The 25,582-nt window shown below is 40.2% G+C and overlaps 1 protein-coding gene across 1 annotated transcript; it reads left to right on the top strand.

Annotated features, from left to right (window-relative positions):
* Positions 1-15,557: 15,557 nt before the first annotated feature.
* On the top strand, positions 15,558-25,089 carry LOC121181342 (somatostatin-like receptor F_48D10.1). Its single transcript, XM_041037258.1, has 5 exons — positions 15,558-17,156; positions 19,434-19,574; positions 19,764-20,036; positions 21,536-21,682; positions 23,201-25,089. The coding sequence occupies exons 1-5, from the start codon at positions 16,569-16,571 to the stop codon at positions 23,408-23,410; spliced, it is 1,359 nt and encodes a 452-aa protein (XP_040893192.1). The 5' UTR covers positions 15,558-16,568; the 3' UTR covers positions 23,411-25,089.
* The last annotated feature ends 493 nt before the right edge of the window (positions 25,090-25,582 follow it).

The raw sequence follows: 25,582 nt of genomic DNA, 5'->3' as shown, positions 1-25,582 counted from the left end.
AGAGTAATTAAAAAAATTGTGTCCCTTGCTTGACATAAAAATCATAAAATGAGACATCCAAAAAAAAAAAAAAAAAAAAAAAGAGCTTAACATTGCTAATGAGTTTTACTTTGATGCCAGTTATGATTTTATGTAAGGCAGTGTATCCCTGCCTTACATAATGCACATGCACATTTCATTTTAGAGCTTGTTTGTTCATTTGTTGGCAGGTATTTGAGATACTTTCTCATCAGACAATCTACATCTTAACTTGACACTATAAGCTCCTGAAACCCAGGTGTAGCTGAAGTGCAGTCTCGCTGAAAGATAGACAGTCCACATTTGGAGCTTTTCAGACATTCTTGTGTTTTCACAGTGAACAGAGACAAGCAGGGAAATTACAATCTGAATCTGAAAAGGCTTCACAGGCCCACACTGTACAAAGACACAAAGGGACCATCATCTCTGTCAAGCGAACATAAACCCTCCAAAGCCATTAGGGCTCTCCCTGAAGAGGAAACATTAGTTAGTTAGCCTTGGTTAAATTTGATGGATTAATCTGGTGTTTGAGAAATCACATTCTAAAATTCTATTATGCAAATGAATGATTCTGAGCGTGCAGCCCAAGGTGTACCCCGCCTCTCGCCTGTAGTCAGCTGGGATAGGCTTCAGCTCCCCTGCGACCCTGACAAATCAAGCAGTATAGAAAATAGATGGATGGAATTTCCTAATAATTAATGAAGAAGTTACTGAGAAAGAAATACATGTAATTTGATATAAATCATAGAGAAAACATAGACAATTTTGTGGAATAACTTTTTGTCTCTCAGTAGTGCTGGGTTTTCGACCCCCTGTGTTGATTTCCAGAGGATTTTAATGTAAAGGACTGCTCCTTATTATTAAGTATTGTTGCTACCCAAATGTTCCTTCATATGTTGAATTGTATGCTTGTCTGTAGACAAACCTTTGACAAACATGCTTGAAAGTTCAGCTGACCTGCACTGACTGAACAACTGTAGACTAGCCACAGTAGACATTAACTGAAAGTGCAAAGTGAATTTACAAACACGTCAGTTCTTTTCTAGCAAATTATAATGGAACCCAAAATAAAGCGTCACCAGTATCACTCATATCACTGTCGCTTTGCCTTTGGTCATAAATAAAATATAAATTTTGAAAAGCAAATGATACAATGTTATTACAATTCATCCTAAGGGTAAACATGAAGGTATGTACTAAATTTCATGCTAATCCATCCAATACTGCTGGCATGTCTCCCAAATCACTAATGTCAACCTTATGATGGTGCTAGAGGAAAGGTCAGGAGATCAAAGTCCATTCTCTAGGCATCACATATCTCTGTGAAATTTTATGAATTTTGTTTTGAGACTTTAATTTTATTTCCATCCCTAGATCTACACCACTAACATGGCTAAAAAAAAACAAAATTAGTTACTGGCGTTTGAATTTTACATGTGTGGAGAGGCTTATTTTTGTTGCATAACACCAGAACAGAGTTCACTATCTTCAGTCCTATATGTGTTTTTGTAGATTCTTTTACGTATTATGATGTATATTGATACCAGAAAAAAAAGGAGTTAGAGCTGATCAAACCTCAACATGAGATAATGGGCTGACCTGTACATTTCGGCTGACCATTTCAGAGGACTGGAACTGGCCTACTGAATCCATTTGTCCTAAAAATGAAATGTATCATTTTTTATTTTTCTGGCCTGGACTGGTCCAGTCTGGGCTGGATGAAGATAAAATGAGCCTTGGCTCCTGTTTGGTTATGGGGAGGGTCCTCCAGCCTGGCCAGGAAAACAGCACTTACTAAGGCCTCTGTCTGTGTTATTGTAGGGCTACAGGAAGAGAGGGGGGAAGGGAGGGGAGGGGAGAGAGAGGGATGAAGAGAGAATGCAGAGGGAGAGAGCGAGGAGGGTCTGGAGAGGGTGAGGGAGATGGAAGAACAGAGTAGAGAGGAAAGGAAAAGAGCTGTCAAAGGCTGAAGGACGGGGAGGTGAAGATGTGGCAAAAAAGGTAATGATGGAATGATAGAAAACAGGAACGGGTAAGAGGGAGAAGACAAGAAATGATCATGATCAGATAATCACACGATATGATCAGTAGGATTTTACTAAAAACAGAGATGAAATGCACAACAACAAAAAGAAGCCTATTTTCATCTTTGTCTCCTCTGACTTAAGAGATTACTTAATGGTGATTACAGATACATTATGCTTATGAAATACCACTGATTAAAGGCTAATTGCCTACTGCCTATTCTTGTTTTTAATACTGTGTAAAACATTATATTTACTATTAATTGTCACACATTTTCAGGCAAATTAACAACTCTGCCAAGTTACACATAATTGTAATAAATAATTTTGTACTGGACACATGACAACAGCACATTTGAATCTTTTTTTTTATTTTTCCTGAGCCAGTAGTTACCAACCAGGTGGTTCTGAGGTATTTGTACTTTACTTGAGTATTCCACTTTTTTTTTACTGCATTATACTTTTTACTCCACTTCATTACTCTCCGATTACATTTATCTAACAGCTATAACTAATAGTTACTTTACAGATTTTACAGATGTAACTCAATCATTTTTTTTTTTTAATATGATGGAGTGCTATGGGTGAATTGCAACATTAAAATGCAGCCTATGAGCTGATGCAACAGTTCTGGATGAACTGATCCTTCAGCATTTCTTCAGCTAATTGTTGCTACATTTTTCTGTGAGACAGAGATTAGAGAAATCACAGAGCACAGTGATTTAATATCTGTTCAGCCTGTTGTCCTAGACTATGCATGCAGTCTAGGGATAAACAAGTGAAGCACCACCAAAAACTATGGTAAGGAGGAGAAATACTTCTTTATTTACTTTTAATGTGCCGAAAAACCTATGAGTGATGTTAACTGGAGTGGAAAGAGTTTACTCTCTGTTGACAGCACTTAATCAATATTTCTCAACAGAGACTGAAAAAAATATTTTTTGAAAGTTGAAATAGCTGCTACAGTATCGATTGTACATGTAAAACTCAAAAGGGGATTTTTTTTCCCCTAATATGTTGGCTGTGAGAATATTGCCAGTTGCTACTACACAACAAAATAGTTAATATGAAAAAACAGGGTAGAAAGCAATTCTAACTCATTTAGAGAGTTTGTTATTATCCAGTGGATGTACCAAGCCCAAATGACGTACAGTTGTGCCCTCCATCAGACATCATGTGCCTTACCTCCAATTATCTCCCACCATCCACTTTGAACCCAACAAAATCAGTGAGACCAAGCCACTCAAGTCCAGCCATGAGAAATGAAGCCAATCAAAAGTTCATTCAGGAAGACTATGTCTCTGCACACGCCTTTTAAGTCAAGCACAGTTTACAGCTAGATTCCTCAAATCCATCTGCTTCCTGCTGGGGGCCTGTTTTACCTGTGCACAATAGAATTTTCTCATTTTCTTTCTCTCTTTCTCTCTTCTTGTAGTCTTTCTCCTGATTGAAACATGAAAATTCAAATAAAAAAAGTGTACTTGAAAGCACTCGGAGAAAACCTGCCTTCACCAAGGCTGCACAATTGTCTATTAATGACAGAAAACGATTTAGAAAATTGCACCTGGATCCAGAATGTGCATCAGAATACACAAATTCCGACTGATGGCCAAGGAAAAATACAAATACTCAATGGAAAAATCTTATCAGTGTGATCAAGGCTGAGTTTGGGAGGATAAAGGAGGTCAGTTATATCACCAGCTTTTTCTTGGTTTTGAGTTCTAAGAAAGAGAGAAACGCAGAGAAAGTTTACTTTGTAAGTATGTGACACAGTGGTTTCTCTGCCACATTAATTAATACAAAAAAAAACCAGAACAAATATAGCTCTTACCCTCTCTGTGTGCTACTTGCCACACTGTGGTGTGTTTTAATGAGAATATGCTTCTTTGTTCTGTCAGGAATCTGCATCTATATCCCTCTCAACTTGCCTGCTGTGCTATTTCTTTCTTTTCCTTTTTTTTAACCTGTCTACTTAAATAGCAGCTGGCTCTCTTTGACTAGGTGCTCAGTTTCTAATCCCTCATGCAGCAACACCTTGGAATGTCAGCTCATCTACAGGTGTTAGAGCAGGTTGGACATTAATAGGAAGATTAGTTGTTTAATCCACAGTTCTTCCTGTTGAAGTGTCCATATGTAAAGACACTGACTCCCAGATTGCTCCAGTTGTGTGTATGACGACGTAAATATAAGTCGCTATGGATAAAAGCATCTGCTGAATGAATCTAATGGGGCAGCCATGGGCTTTCTTTCATGCTTTCTTTCAACAGGCACTCTGACAGTAGTTCATAGGAGAAGGGAGATATAAAATTATTTTTGCTCATCATCTGATTTCAGTGACGTTGCGTAAATACAGGTGTTTTAATATTTACAGTGAGCCTCTTGTGGCAAGAACGCTGCATTGCAATTCTTTCTTGTGGAAAATAATACTGTTGCCCATGAAGTTGGAATAAAATATATTTTACCTCTTCTCATGAAATGATTGTGACAATTTGATTTATTCTTGATAGACAGAGTAAATCTTCTCAAAACTTTATTGATCATTCTCTTCCAATGTGATTACTGATGTGCATAAATAGGAATAAAAAGAGGAATGTGTCTGAAAACAAAATTATTCCAACTTTATGGGCAACAGTGTAGTTTGATAAATAATATACAAATATGTCCAGCTGCCGTGGGCTTGCAAGAAATAAAAAATTATAAAACAATGCCCTGAAATGAATAAAGGATATGGACGCAGTGACTTCCTGGAGTACTGTCGTCTTGGCGAGGTTGCATGGCAAGAAGCAGAGACGCCAAAATGTCAAACTATTCTTTCAGGAGTTTCTGGAGTTTTTAGACATTTCCCACAGAATGTGTAGTACAGAAGAAAATGGGACTCACTTTCCCGCTCTCACAGATCACACAGCTCTCAAAATCTATTTTCTCCTTGATTTATAAATCTCCCCAACTCTGATTTTGAATAACTTGTACAAATCCTTTTCTCCTTTTACCATTACTTAATACAATTCCCATCAGAGTTTTGCAAAATCTGTCAGAGCTAAATTTAATATCTGCTTTAATTAACTGCCTTTGGCAAAATATGCTCTTATCAAAAAATAAGCTGTGGTTCCCTTTATTTGATTAATATTTCTCTTTTATGTTAATATTTTGAGCAGAAGAGTAAAAGGCTGTTTGTCTGCTGTATTGTAATTCATGCTCTCTGTTTTTTGGGCAGCCATGTTTTCCTGTTTTCCTCTTATCTCTTTCACATACACACTGCCCACAGGACAATAATGTCCTTTGACAGGTTGGTAAGGTCAACCCTCGGGCTGTGTGATAGCTTCACTCCAGGGGATTGCTGTGGAGATGGGCATAAACTCTTCCCCCCTTGCCCAACCTGATATTTACTAAAGACTGTGTTTGTCGGTTTGTGTTTCTTTGTGGGCTTATGTGTGTGTGTGTGTGTGTGTGTGTGTGTATGTGTGTATGTGTGTGTGTGTGTGTGTGGTAGTGGGTGAAAGGGTCCTCCTCCTCCTGTAGCAACGTTTCCTGCAGAGAACGAAGAAACATATAGAAAAAGAGGTAACATGGAAAACTGCAAAGCAGTGGAAGTCAAGGATAAAGCTTTATGGTCATAGAAGCATCGTGATGTTTGTCTGCTACTACTCTGCCGTTGTGTGTGTAGGAACAGGTATGAATAGTCTGTCAGTAACACATTTTCACATAAGTTGCACATAATGACACATGCAGTTTACATAATTAAAATGAATGAACAGAGTGTCAGAAGAAACCTTTAAAAGCATTTGTAGAGTGCCAAGTCTGACCTCTTTTGTGAAATGACAAAAAAAAAAGAAAAATTACTTACAACATTGCATTATCTTATGCAGACACAAATGTTCAGACTTAGGATGTAGATTACATGTTGTGGAAGGAGTTATGTGAGCATGAACTGAATTATGTGACAATATTACAAACCAGGCACAATGTACCGGTTTCACTTTAAAGTTTGAGCAAAATGTTTCATTTTCTCAGTACAAAAGTTCTTGATATGAGCAGGGGATTGAACACATCTCTGCTTCTGTGTCTGTGCTTGGAGAGCTATTTCTAGGACAGATGCACTGGAAATCTTATTTAGTATTGATGCAGCATCATTCAAAGCAATTCAAACTCTCACCAGCCGGACACCGTATCCTTAAAATGGACTTTACATTCATCAACTTTGGATACAACAAGACAGCAGCTGCATCCTCTGGAGGCACATCTTACAGCTTACAACTGACAACTCATATTTTGTGCTGGAGAAGCAGAAAAATTACAACAAAAGGTAAACAAAGGCCAGTCCAAATCTTCTCATTCATGAGGAACTAACTCAACAAATACAAATAAAGGTATCTGTGTTATCAGCAAACCAGCTGACAAGGTGAGACTCACCGTGCCAAATGATTTACAGGATTATGTTTATTTGCAGTCTCAGTTGCTTTATGTGTGGTTTATCTAGGATATCTGCCTCAAGTGTAGGTGAGGACAACTCCCCAAAAAGGCTGAGGGTTTACCCTGTAAGCCAGCTTCCAAGGTCGGTGCCCTTCAGTATCCTTCCCGCACAGACTGTGGCATTTGGAGTTTCACTGTGGGGCAGAGTAGATTTCACCTTGAACTTGATTTCAACATATCAACAACACAAAACAATAGTTGTGTCAAAGATAAGATGCTCAAAATATTTAAGTACTTACTGCTTGATTACTTTTGCTCTCTCCTGAAGCGGAAAGCCTTTTTGAATTTCCTCATGTCCATGAACCTTGCAACTAAACATAAAAGACCAGAACCAACCCTCGACATTACCAGCAGTTCTAAACCAGACTCTGGGACCAGTGACAAAAAATATTCTGAAATTTGCATCATTCACAGGCTCTTTATATTTTTTTTCTTCCTTCTATTTTTTAAATCAATCTATTGCTGTTTATCTGTATATAGACGACCACATTCATTCACTCAAAAAAAATGCAATAATGTTTCTCACTGGCAAACAGCACTGACAGTTCAGGGTTAAACAGGGGTGAGACATATAATGTAGATGTGAAGGTAAAGGAGTCACAGGAACCGAGGAATGAATGGGTGTCGACGTTCGTGCCGAGAAATGTCAACTGCACATACTATACAATACTGCACAGAAGCAGCCATTTTGGGCTGGAAAACAACTGGAACATCCAGTTATATTAATCTTACTGTACACGTACCACTCAATGCAAACATAACTGTTTGTTTGTTTGTTTACTAGAGCACCTTTAACTGTCCTGTCAGGTGATGAGGTTATGAAACATTTAGCCACAACTGTGACGTCAAAGTCAGCTTTTTCACCAAACCAGACCAGACCAGCTGCCACAGAATTAGAAGTTTTTAAAAGACTCTCAATAATTGACCCTCACCAGTGCAGCTAAAACTGAACACACAAACACATGAAAACATCGAGAAACCGGTAGCACAGCCCAGTACACTTCTGATATAATCTCTCATATAGATTTTTTCCACAGCTGAAGCAATTGTGTTATCATGTTTCATCTTGGCCGTGAAGATAGTCAGATAGTGAGATTTTCTCACGAGTGTGCCTGAATAAAGCATGTGTAAGCCCCTATTCATGTTTCCATAACTACGTTCCTATTCTGAGATGTATTTGTCAAAACAGATGATTTACCACAGCCGCTGGCTAGTGTTCAGAGTACTCATTGCTCTCTTTATTAAAATATAAGTACTGTGTTTATTTTTCCTACTGATCAATTTTTCCTCATTTTTTCTTGGCTCTATTTCTGTCCCTCCGCTGTCTCTGTATGTACTGTATACGGTATGTGCTCTTAAACAATGCTTTCAGCCTTTCAGCAGGGCAGAAGTGAAATGGAGCTCTTGACTCATACTTGATGCATCCTATCTTTTCTGAAAAGCTCGCTTTCGACTTTTCTGTCAAACATACGTGCATATGTTCTTTTTGACATTGTAATAAAATGAACAGAAATCTTCTGATTCCAGCACCACATCCATATCCAATCTATTCAATAAAAGCACCACACTCAGGCCTTTTCTCTACAACTGCTAGACATCAGTCACGACAGGCTCAAGAACATTGTGCCAGTGCTTGATTACATGTTGCCTTGTACTGTGTTGGATGCCACGGAGCTAAAGAGATTAATACTTCTTAACCTTCAGACCATTACTCTGTATTCAGCTTTCAAATGACATGATTTCCTGACTCAGACTTCACTGGAAAACGTACTGCACTTGAGAAACAAAACAACACATTCAGAGCAAATTAACCTGTCCTGTTTAAGTGTGTGTTTATGTCTGCGTAATGCTCGTCCAGTGGTTGTAAAGCTCATATGAGATTGTGAGATTGAATGGATCTCTGCATTGCTGTGGAACCTAGATGCTCTGTTTTTTTTCCCCTCACACTCCCTCACACATTTTCTGTGGGATACTGAGGTTTAGCTTTGAGCTTTGTCCTCAAGTGCATTGCCCCTGAGTTTGTGTGTGTGTTCAAAGTGAACACGTAAACCAGTACTTGAGGACTCAAGGACCCATTGATGATGTGTTGTGACATTTGCAGTGATTTTCTGTGAGACTGACAGCTGCTGTCTGCTTTTTATAGTGGTTTCTGTTCAATATACTAATTTTTCTCAGTCTCTACTCATTAAGGACTCTCTACTTCGAAACAGTCTTGGTATTAGAGGGTGGCCTGTTGCTGCCCTGTTAGTTTAGCTCGTAGCCTAGCCCATCACCTTAACCTTTAGTTACCCACAACTAATGGTCAGTGTATACTACTGCGTAGGATCAAGGCCGAATGATTGGTCAGCTGGGTAGCATGTCTTTCTGGACAAGTACAGAAAATTCATCCTGCTTCTGCCTCAGTCTGTTCACTGGTCACACACACCATCTTCTCTGATGTCTTCTCTTTTTTCTGCAGTGACGCAGAAAAGAGACATGGCTACAGTAATTACAAATATTTCAGTAAAAGTGACTGTTCAACATTTAACAGGTTCAGTCACTTCGTTTCAGTCACCATTGTTTAAAGAACACAGAAACCCAAAGAATGACTGTGTGATGATGGTGTGAGTCAGCTATTGCACATTTGCAGGCAGGGCGTCTCTGCTATTGAGATGTGTCTTTCAGTTAGAACAGCTCCTCTCTCCCTAGATGCGATGGACACTCCAGATGGTTTTAACCACAGGCTTTATAATCAACCTGTTATCGTTAGCACTAGCATAGCCTCATTGGCAATTAATGCATGGTTTGTCCCTGTACGTTGGAGTTAGAAAGGCTCATAAGAGCAGGTAACGGGTTTGGGAAACCAAACCATTCCACCTTGTGGTGCTCTGCAGACTACCTGATGTTCTTAGTTATCAGCATAATTAACGTTGAATTGGGAATGATAGTGTTGAGTGAAGCACAGTGAACTGACTGTGAACATTTGGAATAACGTGCAAAAAATACAGAAGTTCAACAATTCCAGTTCTTATGGTTGAAGTTGAAGATGTTTACAAATGTTATTGATATTCCAACATGAACTCACTGTGAATATTTGTAATGTTAGCGAATTTATCAGACTGTGTGTGAAGACATCACTCACACACTTATTTTAAAATACAGTTTCCTGAAAAAGTGTAGGGGATATGTTCCTTGTGAACCCCCCACCCTGGGCCTCCCTGTCCTGGCTCCTTTTACTGCAGCGACAGGCCCTGTTCGAAATTGTACCTCCTAACCTAGACGTTCACAGAGGTCTACACCCTGGTTTACTGAAGAAACAGATGCCCTTAAGCAGGCCTGCAGGATATTGGAGCGCTAATGGCAAAAGTTGAAACTGGAAGTCTTCTACCTCCAGTGACACGAGTGTGTGCTGAATTACAAGCATTCTCTGTCTGCTGCTAGAGCAGGATATTTCTTCATCAGTAACAATAAACATAATCCCATATTTGTTTTTGACATTGCAGTCAAACTTATTTAAAAGCAGCCGTCTAGCCGGTTATAGCATTAAAGGAGATCTCACCGGGTGACTAAGTGTGAATGTGTGTGTGTCTAAGTGTGAATGTGAGTGAGAGGTTGCGTGCGCACCGACCGGAACTAACTGAACACCTGACAAGACAGGTGTGTGTGGTGGCGGGAGAGCTTTGTTAGTGGACGCAGGCAGCGGAAACGGGAGCAAGCGGACAGGTGAAGCAGCTGAGCTGACTGTGAGAAAGAAACGGCCGAGAATGTGGTGTAAGAGTGCTGGTCAGACGGTCGCCACGGCATCTTATCTTAAGAGTCCGGTGAACAGCGCGAGAGGAGCGCTTCGGTCGAGTCGTGTGTGTCCGCTGCCGGGACCAAAGGAGCCGTTGCTGCGTGGGGATCCAGGCCGCCGCCACGCCACAGACGCACGGTGCGAGAGGGGGAAGCCTTGGATGAAAGTGGAGGTGTGGGGACGCGTTCCACCGGGTAAGTGCCCCTTTATTTCTTTGAATGCATCGATTGAAATAGAATTTAGAGACGGGCGCTGTGTTTGCTGTGACAATTTATTCTGTCTTTCTTTGTTCTTGGTGGTTGCGATATTGGACAGATATGGGCATCTCGTATTCAGTCATTTTTTCCCCCAAATAATTTCAGTAATCTTTGTGGATTGGGCCCTATTTTGTTTGGAGTGGATTTACTTTCAATGGATTACTTATTTAATTCTTTGAGTTCTTTGTTTGTTGTGTTTCTTTCTTTCTTTATATGTATGTATGTCTGGTATACATAGTACAAAGACTGATAGGTGGCTGACCACCCTGACGGATGCTCTATTTTGTTTCTCTCTTAAGCTACCAACTGACAGCCTCGCAGAGACCTGCTGTCCAGGGAATCCCCTGCACTCCATCTGGGCGAGTGGACAGCCTGTTGGACTCTTTTAATTTCATTCTCCAGAGTACTCTTTTTGTATCTATTGTTTTTAGCTTATTTTTGTAATAGCTATTTATGTTTAATTGAACGTTCCCTTGGTCTTGCTACAGAAGTGTGCTCTTCAAGTTTCCTTCATGCGTGAGGTATGAAACCAAGGTTGTCTTAATCTGTGTTTTTGAGACTGTTATTGGTACGCTAACCTTAACCCTAGGTTAGTGTTAGGTTCAGAGATTACATCCTGCCTTCTCCGGCCTCTACTGGCTAAACTTTCCAAAGATCGCTGGCCAGTTTTGGAACCCTCAGTCTTTTTTTCTTTTCTTTTTTTTTTTTTTTTCAATTACATTTTCCTCACTGGCTTTAAATGTGCTGTGGTTAAACCATTACTTAAGAGGCCACAGCTTGATTCAGGGTCTCTTAATAATTATCTATCAGTCTCTAACCTTCCATTATTTTCAAAAGCAAAAGAAAGCTGTGTCTCAACAGTGCTTCAGCCCACACATCTAATACTAATCTTTTTGAACCTTTAAAATCTGCTTTCAGGGTCTGTCAATCCACTGAAACTGCTCTTTCTAAAGTGTTAAGTGAGCTGTGGCTTACTATGGATCCAGATTCCATCTTTCTGCCTCTCTTAGTCCCTCTTAGTGTAGCTTTTGATGCCATAGATTACTGTATACTCCTACACCAACTGGAAAACCAATTTGATGTCTCTGGCCTGGGTTTCACTTGCTTAAAGTTTTGCTTATCTGAAGGAACACATAAGTGTTTTCTTATGTGAAATATGGAGTGCCCCAGGGCTCTGTCTTTATATTTCACCTCTTGGCCTAATTATCATGGAATTTCCACTGTTACTATGATGATACTCAGCTCAGCCTTCCTGTAAAATCTGATGACCCCTCTCCAATGATTAGAGGCCTGCTTGTCTGCTGTGAAAAGCTAGATACCAAAACATTTCCTGGTCCTCAATTCAGATAAAACTGAATCCAACATAGACACCAAGATTTCTCAGTCTGAGAGCCAAGAACCTTGGCGTTACATTTGATCCTACCTTCTCTTTTGATCAGAACTTTAAAGACATCACAAAGAGAGCCCTTTTTCACCTAAGTAACATGGCTAAAATTCTGTATTTTCTGTCTAGGGCAGATACTGTACTGAGACCAGCAGCTATTTTCAACCAAATCCAGAGAATTCAACCGTATTATACCAATTTTAGCTTCCTTTCAGTGGCTCCCTATCCATGTCAGATTGAACTTTAAAGTGCATCTGATGACATGTAAAATAGTAAATGGGCTGTACCTTTCATACCTGGCAGATCATCTTAAACCTTATATTCCATCCTGTTCTCAGAATGCAGGTCTGATGTCTGTCCCTGTCTGAGTTAAAAAGACATCAGCAGGCTGCAGAGCATTGCTCTGTTGTTCCCTCTTCTTCTGGGACAACCTCCCTGCTAACATGCCCAGACTGTCTGACTCATCTTTATACCTTGACTTTCAGTTAGTGGCATGTTCTTTGATTATTTCAGACCTGGTAACCTTGGTAACCTTGGGTTGGTCACACAAGTAAAATGTGTGTGTGTGTACGTTCCATATGTATGGCAGGCTATGTCAAGATAATTTTTTGTCAAATTCAGTGATGGGATTTTTTATTACAAGTCCATCAGTTTGTGACAAGCTGCCACAACCTGTGCAGCTAAGAATCCTTTATGTCATTCTCCTAACAGAATTTGTTGCTTGTTGCTGTCATTTTGCTGTGTGACGCTCTAAATTAATAAATCAAATGTATTAAAGTATTCTGCTTTGATATCATATTTGTCACATTTTAAGAGAAAGTGTGTCTCTGTCTCTGCCTCACCTGCAGTGGCCACAGACTCTTTCCCCTGTTGGTATCCAGGGCTTCTTGTGTCATCCTTTCTCCACGGTTAGACAGCAATCACTGAGTCTGTATTTGGCCAGGATCTCTTGATTGTATCTCTGACAGTAAAGACATACTCTGCCAGTGTATATTAAAGATTTAGGACCAGATTACAATCATGTTTGTTTTCAGTTTTCTTTTAATTCATCCAATATTCCTGACCATCAGGCATCTTCTGTTAATTTAATAATTCCATTTACTCTTATTGCTGGTTGGAAAGTAGTTCTGGTCTGATGTGGAACAGTACTGGATGTTATTTGATCAGTAATTCTCGGGAACAGATTACAGAAGGGACTCTTTTTGGGGTTTAGTTCAATAAATTTAAAGAATTCTGCATTCAGGGCCTCTATGGGATGCATGTCCCACCTAGTATATTCCTGGTGACTGAATGGACTCCAATGGACTTCACTGCCATAGAGGGCCATTGGTTGGATTAGTTGGATTGGTTGGATGTTTTAGTCCACATTCTAATTGGTATGTCTATTTTAATTTAGACATTTACTTTTAATTACATGAAATGCTCTAAATGGTTTTTGTTTCAGTGAATTCACTGTCAGACCAAAGTTACTTTGGATGGTGTTTCCTAATTTGTTTGGTTCCCTGAGATCTGGGCTTCTTCTGGTAGATCACAATTCAACACAATTTTAGACTTGTTAAAGTTAAGTGTCAGGACCCAGCTCTGACAGCACCGCCCCAGGACGTTCAGGTGCGGCTGTGGCCCTTTTTGTGTGGGTTGACAGCAGCACGGGGTCCTCAGCACAGAGCAGCGAATTATTGTTTAGGGTTAAGCCAGAGGTTTCCAGAATTCTCCAACAGTCCTGCAGGGTCATTAATGTAGATGTTACATAGAGTTGGTGATAAGCTCTATCGGAAAGACACCTCTTCACTGGGAGAAGAGATCTGAAGTTTTGTTTCCAATTTTTATTCTACATTTATTACTGACATACATTGACTTAATTATGTCATAAAGTTTACCCTTTAAACCAGTTTTGGATTGGATTTTATAATATGATCCCTCTTGACAAATAGAATGAAAAACCTTTATAAAATCAATAAAACATACAGAAGTTTTACCCTTGGTTTTAGTGTTTAAATATAAACGTCCTCAGTACTGCAGTAATTTGGTAAAAATCTGATTTGCCCTTTTAGGGCCATGTGTTCCATGAGGAAGGGCAAAAAAACCTTCTCCAGATTACTGCTCACACAGATGCCTCAGTAGCTGTTAGGGTCTAATTTATCTCCGCTCTCATGTATTGGGAAAATAAGCCCCCAGCTCCAGATTGCAGGAAAGCAGCCTGACTGATGAACGAGCCTGAACAACTGAAGCAGGACCTGTGTCAGTTCAGGGCTGCTGTGTTTCAGCATCTCTGTCCTGATGCCATCAGGTCCACATGCTTTGCCAGATTATTTTTTTCAGTGCTGTTTTCTGATTCATGACATTTCTTTAATGTCTTATCTGTATATTTTCAGTGTTTCAACATAATTTGGTCTCAGGTCTGTGTTTTGTGGCTGAAGGTGTTGGACTGCTGTCTTCATTTTTGCAGTCCTCTTCATTAATATTCACAGTCTATACGGTTGTAATCCTAATAGTTCATACTGTAGTTTTACTGTGTTCTGTATAAAAAAAAGAGGGATCTCTCCTCTGTTGCTCCGCCTGAAGTTTCTTCCATTTTTGCCCTTTAAAGTGTTTTTTGGGGGATTTTTTCCATATCTGATTTGTGGGTTTAAGGACAGAAGGTGTTGAGAGAGAGATGTTAGCAAGAAATAGAATATACTGTGTGTGTGTGTGTGTATAGTGTAGATGACAGTGTTTTCAGCCCTCTGTCTTTGGCACATTCATCTTAATCAGGATGACACTGAGCAGAATGTGGTTCAGTTTACTGACAGCTGGTCAGTATCAAACAGGCTGCAATGGCAGGTGCATACTTCTAGCTCTGATTTGGCATTTGGCCCTATGACAAGGGCAAACAAAATCACATTAATCAAATTTTTTCTGTGTGAGGAGGAAGTACCCACATCTTTTACTTTAATAAAAGTTGTAAAACCACAACATATATATCCTATAAGTAAAAGCCCTGCATTCAGAATCTTACTTAAGAGAAAGTATTATCAGCAAAATGCACTTAAAGGATTACAAGTAAAACTAGGCTGAATGCCAAGAGATACAATTAGTATATACAATAGTATTGAATTAATACACACATTAACATGCAAGCAGCATTTTTTGTAGATGGTTGAGGCAGGATTTATATATAGCACTGCTTTGTGATATACTGTATATGCTGATCATATGTTTATGTGTCTTAATCTGCATAGGAACTGTAGCTGTTGAAATATAACCAGTACATGTCCCTCTAAATCTACCATAAAGTATATAATAGAATGAAATGGAAATAATCAAGTACTTTACTTAAGTACTTCAGAATTGTACTTAAATACAGTAACTGAGTAAATCTTTTCTCCTCTCTACTAAATTCGTTCATGATCAGACTGATCACTCATTTCTTTGAGCCTGCTGTGTCTCATGAAGGTGTATAACTCTCCCTTTCCCTCCTCTCTCTCTCTCTCTCTCTCTCTCTCTCTCTCTCTCTCTCTCTCTCTCTCTCTCTCTCTCCTCTCCCTCCCTCCCTCTCTCCCCTCCCTCTCTATCTCTCTCCCTCCCTCTCTATCTCTTAACAAATTTATATCAAAGAAACAGCAGAGCTGTGTGGGCAGAAAGTTGAAGGAGAAGCCGGTGGAACTGCTGCCGACACACTCAGCACCACGGACAGCGAACGATTGGTCGCTCGAGGGACACAAGCTACCATTCAATTATTGGAGAATTACTCGGAAATCTGAGGACAGAATTTACAATCAGGAGTTTGGTTTTGGGGGGATCTGCTAATTTTAAATTGATGACACGGAGACTGGGACTTTTTTCGCTGCTCGCTAAAGTAAGCCTGCTCTTTATATCTGACTAAATCATTCATTTAAAAATGTCGCTTTGCATTGGGAGTGCAAGACCCCTAGCAGAAGCATAACCTACTTATACGCTGCAGCACATATTCACAACACAGTCATTATTAGAGAGCTTGTAGACAAGCAGATCTGCCGTGCGTAAAAACCGTGGCACTGCTCCAATCGACACTCCCGCTCGACGCACGACGGATGACTTGTGTGTTTTTGCAGTGTCGGGTAGGACGAAAAGAAAATAATTTAGAACCGTCTAAAACCCAAAGACGCGAGAGAGGTGACAACGATAGTACTTTGCCACTCGTGGCTCAGCGAGCTTCTAATGCGTAATTACGAATACGACTCCTTGCGAAAACTACTCTCGTGTTATGTTAGAATGTAGGATGCATGGAAACAATTCTTTCTTTTTGGAGTTGGCTCATGAAGCACGATGCTCAAGAAAAATACTCACACGGGGTATTTCCAGTGATAGAGTCGGCTACCTTTAGGTGAACTCACTCTGTTCTCAGCTGTGGTCAAAGCGCACATTTACGTGCCCTGAGTCACTTTCTTGCGCACACATACAAACTTAAATTTGAAACAAACTAGTCTGTAAGTCAGACAGATTAACTGTTTTTAACTGAAGTGCGGTGGCTGCTGATTCTCCTCCTCTTGATTTGTTCCAAAGCAAGAATGGAAACTAACAGGGCAGAAATTAATACTTTTCTCTAAGTCCGTGAGAACAAGAGGAAACGAATCTACATCTGGACTGTGTGGCCCCATCTTCCCTCTTCATTTCTGAAAACTACAATGGAGCCCCTAGACCTAGACCAGACCCACTGGAATCCCCTCTCATCAGACCTCAATTCCTCCTCTGCAGCAACTCCCTCACCCTTCTTCTTTTCCTACCCCCGCCTCTTCAACATCTCCTCCAACCTGTCCACTCAGAGTGTCCCGTTTCAGGGCAGCAGCACTCTGATGACAGCAGTCATCTCCCTCACAGTATTCATGGTGGGTCTGACCGGCAACACTCTGGCCATATACGTGGTGCTGCGCTATGCCAAGATGAAGACGGTCACTAACATCTACATCCTGAACCTGGCTGTGGCTGATGAGCTCTACATCATCGGACTCCCCTTCCTCACCACACAGAATGTGCTCTCCTACTGGCCTTTTGGCTCCTTCCTGTGCCGTGTGGTCATGACTGCAGACTCCATGAACCAGTTCACATCGATTTTCTGCCTGACAGTCATGTCCATCGATCGTTACCTGGCTGTGGTTCATCCAATCCGCAGTACCAAGTGGAGGCACCCACGCGTGGCCAAGGTGGTGAGCGCAGCTGTGTGGGCCGTGTCCTTTGTGGTGGTCCTGCCAGTGGTCATCTTCTCTGATGTCCAGGTATGAACAAAACAGTCCTGGTTACCATTCGGTCTTTGTGTGCCACTCAGAACTTAGAATAAGACCACCAAACACATAGAGGTGACCCCTGCAGTTCCCTTTAGAATTTACATTAATAAGGCACCTAGCTGTTCAGAAAGCCACAGTGGTGGTTCTGCAGTCCTTGCCAAAACAAGTAATCACAAAACAAGATAGGAATTAACAACAAAACAGATAATGCAGAGTATGTGTCATGAACCAGAATTAAAGGAATAGTTAGACATTTTGTGAAATACATTTATTTTCTTTCCTGCCAAGAATTGGAAAAGAAGATGCACTGCTCAATGCTGGGTCCTAGAAATGAAGCCTAAACCAGAAGCTTAGCTTAGCACAAAGCTTGACTGCGTACGAAGAAAACAAAATCCACCTATCAGCACCTCTAAGGCTCACTAATTAACACATTTCTCATGTTTAATTCCTGCAAAGACAGAAATGTAAAACTGCAATTTGCTGTTTTAAAGGGCTGTTGATGTGGGGTATGTGACTATTTTTTGTCTCTGCTGGTTGCCTGGAAACCGGTCCTGGCCAAGAAAATTAGAGGTACAGGTAGGCGCTGGCAGACAATCTCAGTGCTAAGCCAAACCAAAAGACTCCTGCTGGCTGTAGCTACGTATTTAACAGACAGATATCAGTGTGGTATCAGTTTTGTTGTGTAACTTGTATCAAAAAATTGAAAAAGTGAATTTCTGAAAATGTTGGGAAAGGCTGCTTTAAATAACACACAAAACACACCATTTCCATTCATGTCATTACAGTAAAAGAAAAAAGTCAGCTGAGACTGACAGCTAAATTTGCTGGAGGTAGTCCATCACAGTGAAAAGTGTCTTCATATTCATTTTATCAAAGTTGTGTTTGTGGTAAGGTTTAAAAGCTCTCCTTGTTAGTGCATTCAAAGAAGCTGTCATTGTGATTTATAGGAGAACCTGTCAAATGAAAAAGGAATACAAGAAACAGTCAAATTCAAATTTTTTCATGCTTGACTTGCCAAAAACACGGCGTAAGAATCCAGAGTTGTTCAGCAGCTAACTTTAAAAGCTGCTGTAAACAATATTTTTACATCATCAATGTGAAACTGCTTACTTTGTGGTGACAAACTCACAGAAAAGTACCATGTGACTTACCACATTTCTCTCAGCTCTGTGGAGTATTTTAGCTTCTTTGTTTTTCATTGTTTTTGATTTACAACGTACAGCTTTACTGTTTTCATTCACTGTCACTGCTCTCAAAACCTATTTTCCAGCAACAGCAGAAAATGGGGTTCCTAGACCCACTGTATGCTAGCTGCCCAACACCAAATAAAAAACAGACAGGTTTGTGTCTAGATGGTGAACATAGTGAAACATTTAGCTACTTAAGAATCAGTTATTTCCTTCAGAAGTTGGTGGAGACCATAAGCTGAGCTAAAAGGAAAGTGAATATTGTACTTACATTCGTCAGGTGGCCAGAAACACGACTCCAAATTAACACTTTTGTTAATTTTGTAATTATGTTGTTGTTACAGCTTGTTGTGCCGCCCCCAGTTGGCCAAGAAAAATCCTATGATGCAGGTTTAAAACTACAGTAGTATTGGTCTACATGGAAAGAGTGCCTTTGTCCTCTCTACAGTGTCTTTTGGTTTGTATGGTTACAAATGAAGAGCTGTGACAGAAAGAACAAGCAAGTTTTTGCTGAGATGCTAAACATGCAAACCGAACTGAAACACTGAAATCTTTATTTTGTTCAGAATTTCAGCAGAAACTATTATATGTGCATGGAAAGAAAAACATTGCAATAAGTTCTGTAACAGCAGGAAAACACAAAAGCGTTTTAATGAAAGATAGTTAAGAAGTGAGTGTAACTTCTGACGAAGTTGCTATGATACATTCCGGTGCTGTGCTGCTGAAGGACATTGGTTTGATAACAACAGGGACAGAAAGGCTGAGTCAGGTTAAAAAGTTACTTGTTGGTTGACAGTTATTGTTTGTTAGCACAGAAACTAAACATAGTAATGTCTGGAAATGTCTTCCACAATTCAAAACATGCTTCTTTAAAACCCCCAAAAGCAGATAATGTCATTTGCATTTCTATAAACATCCTCTTCTGCATAACTTAAGGGCTTTGTAATTAAATGCTTGAGCCTCAAAGTGTTGTTGTCCACCTCCTATATTGTACTCACTGTCTGACTGAGCAGATAATGACTGAATTTTTAATTTTACTTTAATATTTAAATTCACTTCGGCTTACTTCCTTTCCCTCCAGGATAAATTTAACTCGTGCAACATGATCTGGCCAGAGCCAAAGGACGTGTGGTCAACGGCCTTCATTCTCTACACTGCCACTGTGGGCTTCTTTGGACCCCTGCTCATCATTTGCCTCTGCTACCTACTTATCGTTATCAAGGTGTGTAAGAGTGTGTATGAAGCTGATTAAAAAAGCTCATGTATATATTCATATGGTAATCTGCATCCGCGTAATGATAACTTCCATCATCCTCAACATCCTCCCCTCATCATCCTCATCATTATCACTTGCATATTCATCCTCTTCACCATCATCATGATTATACAATTTTTGGTGTTTTCCCTGCAGGTGAAGTCTTCTGGAGCACGTGCAGGCTTCACTAAGCGTCGTCGCTCAGAGCGTAAGGTGACGCGGATGGTGGTGGTGATCGTGGTGGTGTTTGTGCTCTGCTGGCTGCCGTTCTTCATCATCAACATGGTCAACCTGGTCGTCATCATCCCAGAGTCCAGTGCCACCGCCGGCATCTACTTCTTTGCCGTCATCCTGTCCTACGCCAACTCTTGTGCCAACCCGGTGCTCTATGGCTTCCTGTCAGACAATTTCAAACAGAGTTTCAGAAAAGTGGGTTGAATATATTCTTGGTATCAAAACTGTGTACAGACAAGGCTTAAAAAAATATATAGATGAGCAGATTAAAACCTCTAGTCTAGTTCTGTGTTCAGTATCCTAGAGCTGGCTTGGCTTCGTTTAGTTTAGTCTTAAGACTGGAAACAGGGGGAAACAACTAGCCTGACTCTGTCCAAAGACACACACACACACACACACACACACACAATAAAATAAAATAAAATAAAATAAAATAAAATAAAATAAAATAAAATAAAATAAAATAAAATAAAATAAAATAAAATAAAATAAAATAAATAAAAATCAGTCCAGGAGTACCTTTAATGTTTTCTAATTGTCTAAACCATTCAAAACCTGAAGTGTAAAAACAACAAGTTGTATTTCTACAGGGGGTTACATGCCAGACTGTTTCTTGGCTGCAAGCCGTGACTTAACTAAAGGTGGAGCCACAATGTCAAACTACTTCTGCAAACTACTAGTTTGAAAAACTCTCCCCCTTCTTTGTACTGTAACAGAAATAAGGACATACAGTTCAGACATTTTGCTTTCGTCCTTGCTTGACAGTACGTGATGACATCTAAAGATAAGAATATACACACATATTTTGAGTCCTCTGTATAATATGTATTTTTTTCAGACCTCTTTAAACAATATATGGATGGATTTATTGGCTCACGGCTCATGTCAAAGTGTGAAAATATTTCATTTCTGTCTAGGTCCTGACTGATCATTTGATCAATAATACATCTGACAGTGATTGGTCCTGAGTAAACATGAGCTGCATGCCAAAAGCCTCATACTAAACATAATAAAGTTAAAATGAGGTTTTGTTTGGGTTTATTTTACTCACTCCTACTTAAGAACTAAGAGATGCCTTTTTAAGTTTTCGTCAAACATTTCTGTCAGTTTAACATGGATGTGGATTCATTAGCACTTCTCAAATGTTCTTTTCATGATTTTTCTATACATGAAAAGTGAACTATTGGCAAAAACAAAACAAACAAACAAATAAATAAATAAAACAAAAACAAATCCAAGAAAACATTAACCAAATTAAACAAGATATTTGGGAGGTTTGGTTGGAAATAGTACAAAATATTCTGCATTAAGCACACTTGGAGGTATGCTTCTTAATAGTACCTTTGAGTGCTCTTCTGCTGCTATTGATCCCACAGACACTCACTAACTGAGGCGAGTTAATCGGTTAAGCTCAGTCTTTAATGTACTTTTAAGCTGAATGCAGGGGCAGAAACAAAGCATGACTGTGTGTCACAATCCGGGTAAGTAGTAAAAGTAGTAAAGGCAACAGGACACCCCATCAGAGGTGCTTGTTGGATTTTGGTGTTCAAAATGTTGCCAATTCTGACCTCTCTTGTTTTCCAGCCTGGTTGTCAAATACTGTTGTCCACTCAATCTGCGAGACTGTGGCTGTTGTTTACTGGAAAAGTAGCTTAAAGAACACTCGACAGATGATTGTTGTTGTCACCCTGCAGGTGCTGTGTGTGAAGAGTATGAGGTGCAAGGCCAATGGTGTAGATGATGGCGACCCCAGTGCCCCGCGCACTGAGAAAACCACAGCACACAACTGTGTCCTGCTCTCCCCTCGTAACCAGGTCTACCATGATCCCCAGAGCAGCCAGGTACAGGTGTGTGTGTGTGTGTTGGTTGTGTTGCTGTGTGTGTAGAAATCTTTTTTTTTGGTGGGGTGGAAAAAGTGCAGCCCTGAGTCAAATGGCACACATGCATTATTTTGTTTCACTAAAACATTAAGGACAGTGGAGAGATGCTTGCCTAAAATGCACACACTCTGGCATACAAACACACACATCGCTGCATCACCAATGAGTCTGATGCATCAGGTTTGGCAGTCCAATGCTTTTGAATTAATCAGCAGGCAGGTGTCTGTGTGTGTGTTTGTGTGTGTATTTGTGTGCGTGTATGTACATGTGTGTAATGGCCGTGTGTGTGTGTCCGTGTGTATGAGTTTGCGAGAGCAGCTAATTGAAGACAGATGATAAATTAAGGTTGGTGTGGAGGCAATGATTAGGAAAAATTCTGAAGGCGGGAGAGCAAGGTTATGAGATTATTAGGTCTGTGTGTGTTTGTGTGTGTGTGTGTGTGTGTGTGTGTGTGTCCAATTAGATAACTTGTACAAGAGCAGTGAAGTGCATTAGACTGGCAGAGTGGCTCTGATGAGACTCTCACGGCTCGTTCAGCTGGATCAAGGTTATCAGAACTTTTAAAACTTCCTCCAGAAGTCACACAGAGTGTATGTAAGACTCCATGTGCTCAATTATTCATGCATGGATCTCTGGTTATTCTCACACTGTAAGTTCAAGTCATGTCTCTTCATCTCCAGGGGCCCAGAAATGCAATGAGATGCAAATTATTGCTAACTGACATATATATTTTAAACCTGTCTTCTTTCAGCCTATTTTTGCACAGGGGGACATTTTTATATTGACAGTGTCATTGGAGACCTGCTCTTCAGGGGTGTTTCATGGTATCATACGCACACTGGAGATTAGTTAGACTTAGACAGAGAGAGAGAGAGAGAGAGAGAGAGAGAGAGAGAGAGAGAGAGAGAGAGAGAGAGAGAGAGAGAGAGAGAGAGAGAGAAAGACCAGATGACAAAAAAGGCGAAGATTAAACAGAAACTGAAAGTTAAAGTTGTAATCTGTGAGACTGTAGTCTGGCCTGATCTGGTGATGCATGTGGCTTCCATGGTAACAGGAAGCACATTTAATACCCCAGGTCAGAGAACTGTATATTGTTTACTGAAAAGTAAATGGCGAGGCTAGCGTCAACAAAGAAAATTACAGTGGATTACATATATACTTGTGAAGGCAATTTAAGGCCTATGTGGGAGAAGTGGACTCCACAATAACCAACGAACACTTGCATAGAAATAGAGCTTCTGCCACATGTGTTTAGCAGATAAACACATAATTATTGTTTAGCTTTTTTTTTGCTGAATTGTTTTCTTTCCTTGCAGCCCAGTAGGGTTGGAAACAACTGCTTTAAGCATAACCTCTCTCTTGCCTTCATCATCATGTCACTGTTCTCAAATGTCATGCAACATTTTTTTTTAATCTATTGCTTTTGGTGCTTCCTTCCTCTGCTTTTCATGATTCTGGCTCTCTTTCTCATCTCTGAAGATCTCTCCTCACCCTCCAGACTCTCCTATCTCTCACACAGCAGCAGACCTGCACCGTTCCACCCCTACTTGTCAATCTCCCCCCGCTTGCCCAGGAATCGGACCCGCCACTACCACGGTAACCTCCATGGTAACCCCCGGTGAACCTCCCACCATCACTGACCTGACTGTGCCCGCCTCCAGTGCCACCATTGCGCCACAGCAGCAGTAGCCAATAAACTTTGGATATCAGGTGTTGTAGGAAATGAAAAGAGGAGCTGAGGAGGAAAAACACAGTGGGAGACTATAGAAGAGGGAGCGGAGGGGTTGGTTTAGCTGATGAAATATGGAAAACACTGATGCTTTTCAGCAGTAACAGTGTAAAAATTCATGTCTTGGACAATTGCCTGACACATTTGTACTCATTCTGAATGCATCACAACATTGATGATCCACATCGGTGAAACAACCTCATGTCTCGGTGCGTCTCTGCACCTGTGTGAATCACCCAGCTGTTTACTGAGCCCCGTGTTTCTTTCCATGCAGCCATCTGACATAAGTGCCTTTTCAGCCACTCTCAGTAATCATGATGACTTCTAAACGGGCACAGAAACATTTACACCTTTCTTCTCTAGCTTCCTGTTATTCTGTCACATAACATGTAAGAATTTAGTTTTATAAACCAAAATTATCAGCGTAGATTTGGGTGTGGACAGTAAGGACATGTCCCTACCAATGTCAAGGTGTTGCTGAATTGTCGCTACCAATATTTTTACCCATCTCAAATGATCTCGCCATTTCAGCTCCCCTCTGTGTTACCGGTAAGATCCATCCAGAGCTGCCAGGTTTGTGTGTTTTCTGCAAAACGCTGGTTATTATGAGAAAGAGTGAAAGACTGGAATCTGGGGGATACTCGACTATGATCTAGCAACCCTCAACATATACACACACATAAACAAAAGATCAAGGTATTTTCAAATAAAAATCTTGCCGACTACAGCTTTAAATAAACAGCTAAACAGCACAATGCACTAATTCAATATCAGTTCTTTTTTTCAGTTTCAAGCTTCAGTCACTTCTGTTCACTTCACTTAATTTAAATTTTAAATTGTGACAAATGAACTTGACATCTGTACAGCTTTGTGGAAAAAGTCAGCTGTGATCATTTTTGTATACTGTTTGTATTTTTGAAATATAGCTTGTTCGCTGTTTGTCAGCTTCTTGGTCACAAGACGTGTGATTCTTTGCCTGCTCAGTGTCCTTCTGCAGACATGTAGCCAGCTCTGAACGCAAAACCTCTGACCTCTTTGTAGATATATGCCTCTAACTTTGTGTCTGAACTTTGTGCCTACATTTGTGGCTGTTTTTCACATATGTATGTGTAACTTTGTATACGTTTTCTCTCTGCAGAAGCCGTGATGCTGGTAAATCCAGGGTTTATAGCAGCATATATTGTTGCTGGTGTTTTTGTATGAGCGCCTTGTTTACTGTTACAGTAGATGCCAGTTCTGATCGGACTGGCAGCACATTACCTCAGCTGATACAGCCTCTGTCAGCGTTGGCTTTTAGACTGCTTGTATTGTAACCATAACTGCCCTTAAGCTTTTATTATGAAAGGTCCATCATCACACAATCAGTTATTTTATGGATCGTGATTAGTAAAAGTAAAATTACAATCAAAAAACAGTGATTGTTTTATTTTGAGTAGCAACATGTTAGAGTGAGAATGGTTATGCTTTTCCAGCCACTTGCCACCTGTGCAATAGATAGAAAATTCATCAGTGGCACACAGAGGTTGATCAAGTGAATATAATGAGCAGAGGTAATGACAGAGAAACTAATAGAAGCTGTCCCTGCAAGAAAAAAAAAATCAAAGCTGATAATAAAAAAAGGCTCATACCTGCAAATACACAGACTATGTTGTGTATTTTATGAGATTATTTATAGTTGTTCAGATGCTTCAGCGCTCTGTGTTTGTTGGGTTTCAATGGAATAAAATGCTGTGAACATGAACCAAACATTTCTGCTCACTGTTGTCATACAAACACATCCTGACATCTGCAAACTGTCGCTGTCAATCCGGGAAAATTATAGAAACACATGCAGTCTGCTCTTTTAACCATACTGTGAGAAGACAGACAGAGTCGGCTCTATAACCTCAGTGAGGAACGCGCTGCCTCCTCCGAGCTGTGGTTAGATGCAGACCTCATGCTCTTATTTACAAAGACAACATCCAGTGAAATCAGCTGGAAGACCTGAAAACACATCACAAGTTGGACATAGTGTACACAGTAATCACAACCTGGCATGTTTGTATATTCCCACATGATGATATAACCTTGTGTCTTGTGTCAAATATCAAAAATCCTATCATGTCTTGCTATATGAAGCAATTTATATGCAT

Source organism: Toxotes jaculatrix, chromosome 4, assembly GCF_017976425.1.
Source record: "Toxotes jaculatrix isolate fToxJac2 chromosome 4, fToxJac2.pri, whole genome shotgun sequence".
Lineage (NCBI taxonomy): Eukaryota > Metazoa > Chordata > Actinopteri > Toxotidae > Toxotes > Toxotes jaculatrix.
This window is presented reverse-complemented; position numbering and strand designations above follow the sequence as displayed.

Excerpts from the sequence above, each read along its gene's own strand:
- LOC121181342 (XM_041037258.1), top strand. The coding sequence starts at position 16,569 with ATGGAGCCCCTAGACCTAGACCAGACCCACTGGAATCCCCTCTCATCA. Across the intron at positions 20,037-21,535 it reads TCAAACAGAGTTTCAGAAAA|GTGCTGTGTGTGAAGAGTAT; the intron begins GTGGGTTGAATA and ends GTCACCCTGCAG. Across the intron at positions 21,683-23,200 it reads ATGATCCCCAGAGCAGCCAG|ATCTCTCCTCACCCTCCAGA; the intron begins GTACAGGTGTGT and ends TCATCTCTGAAG.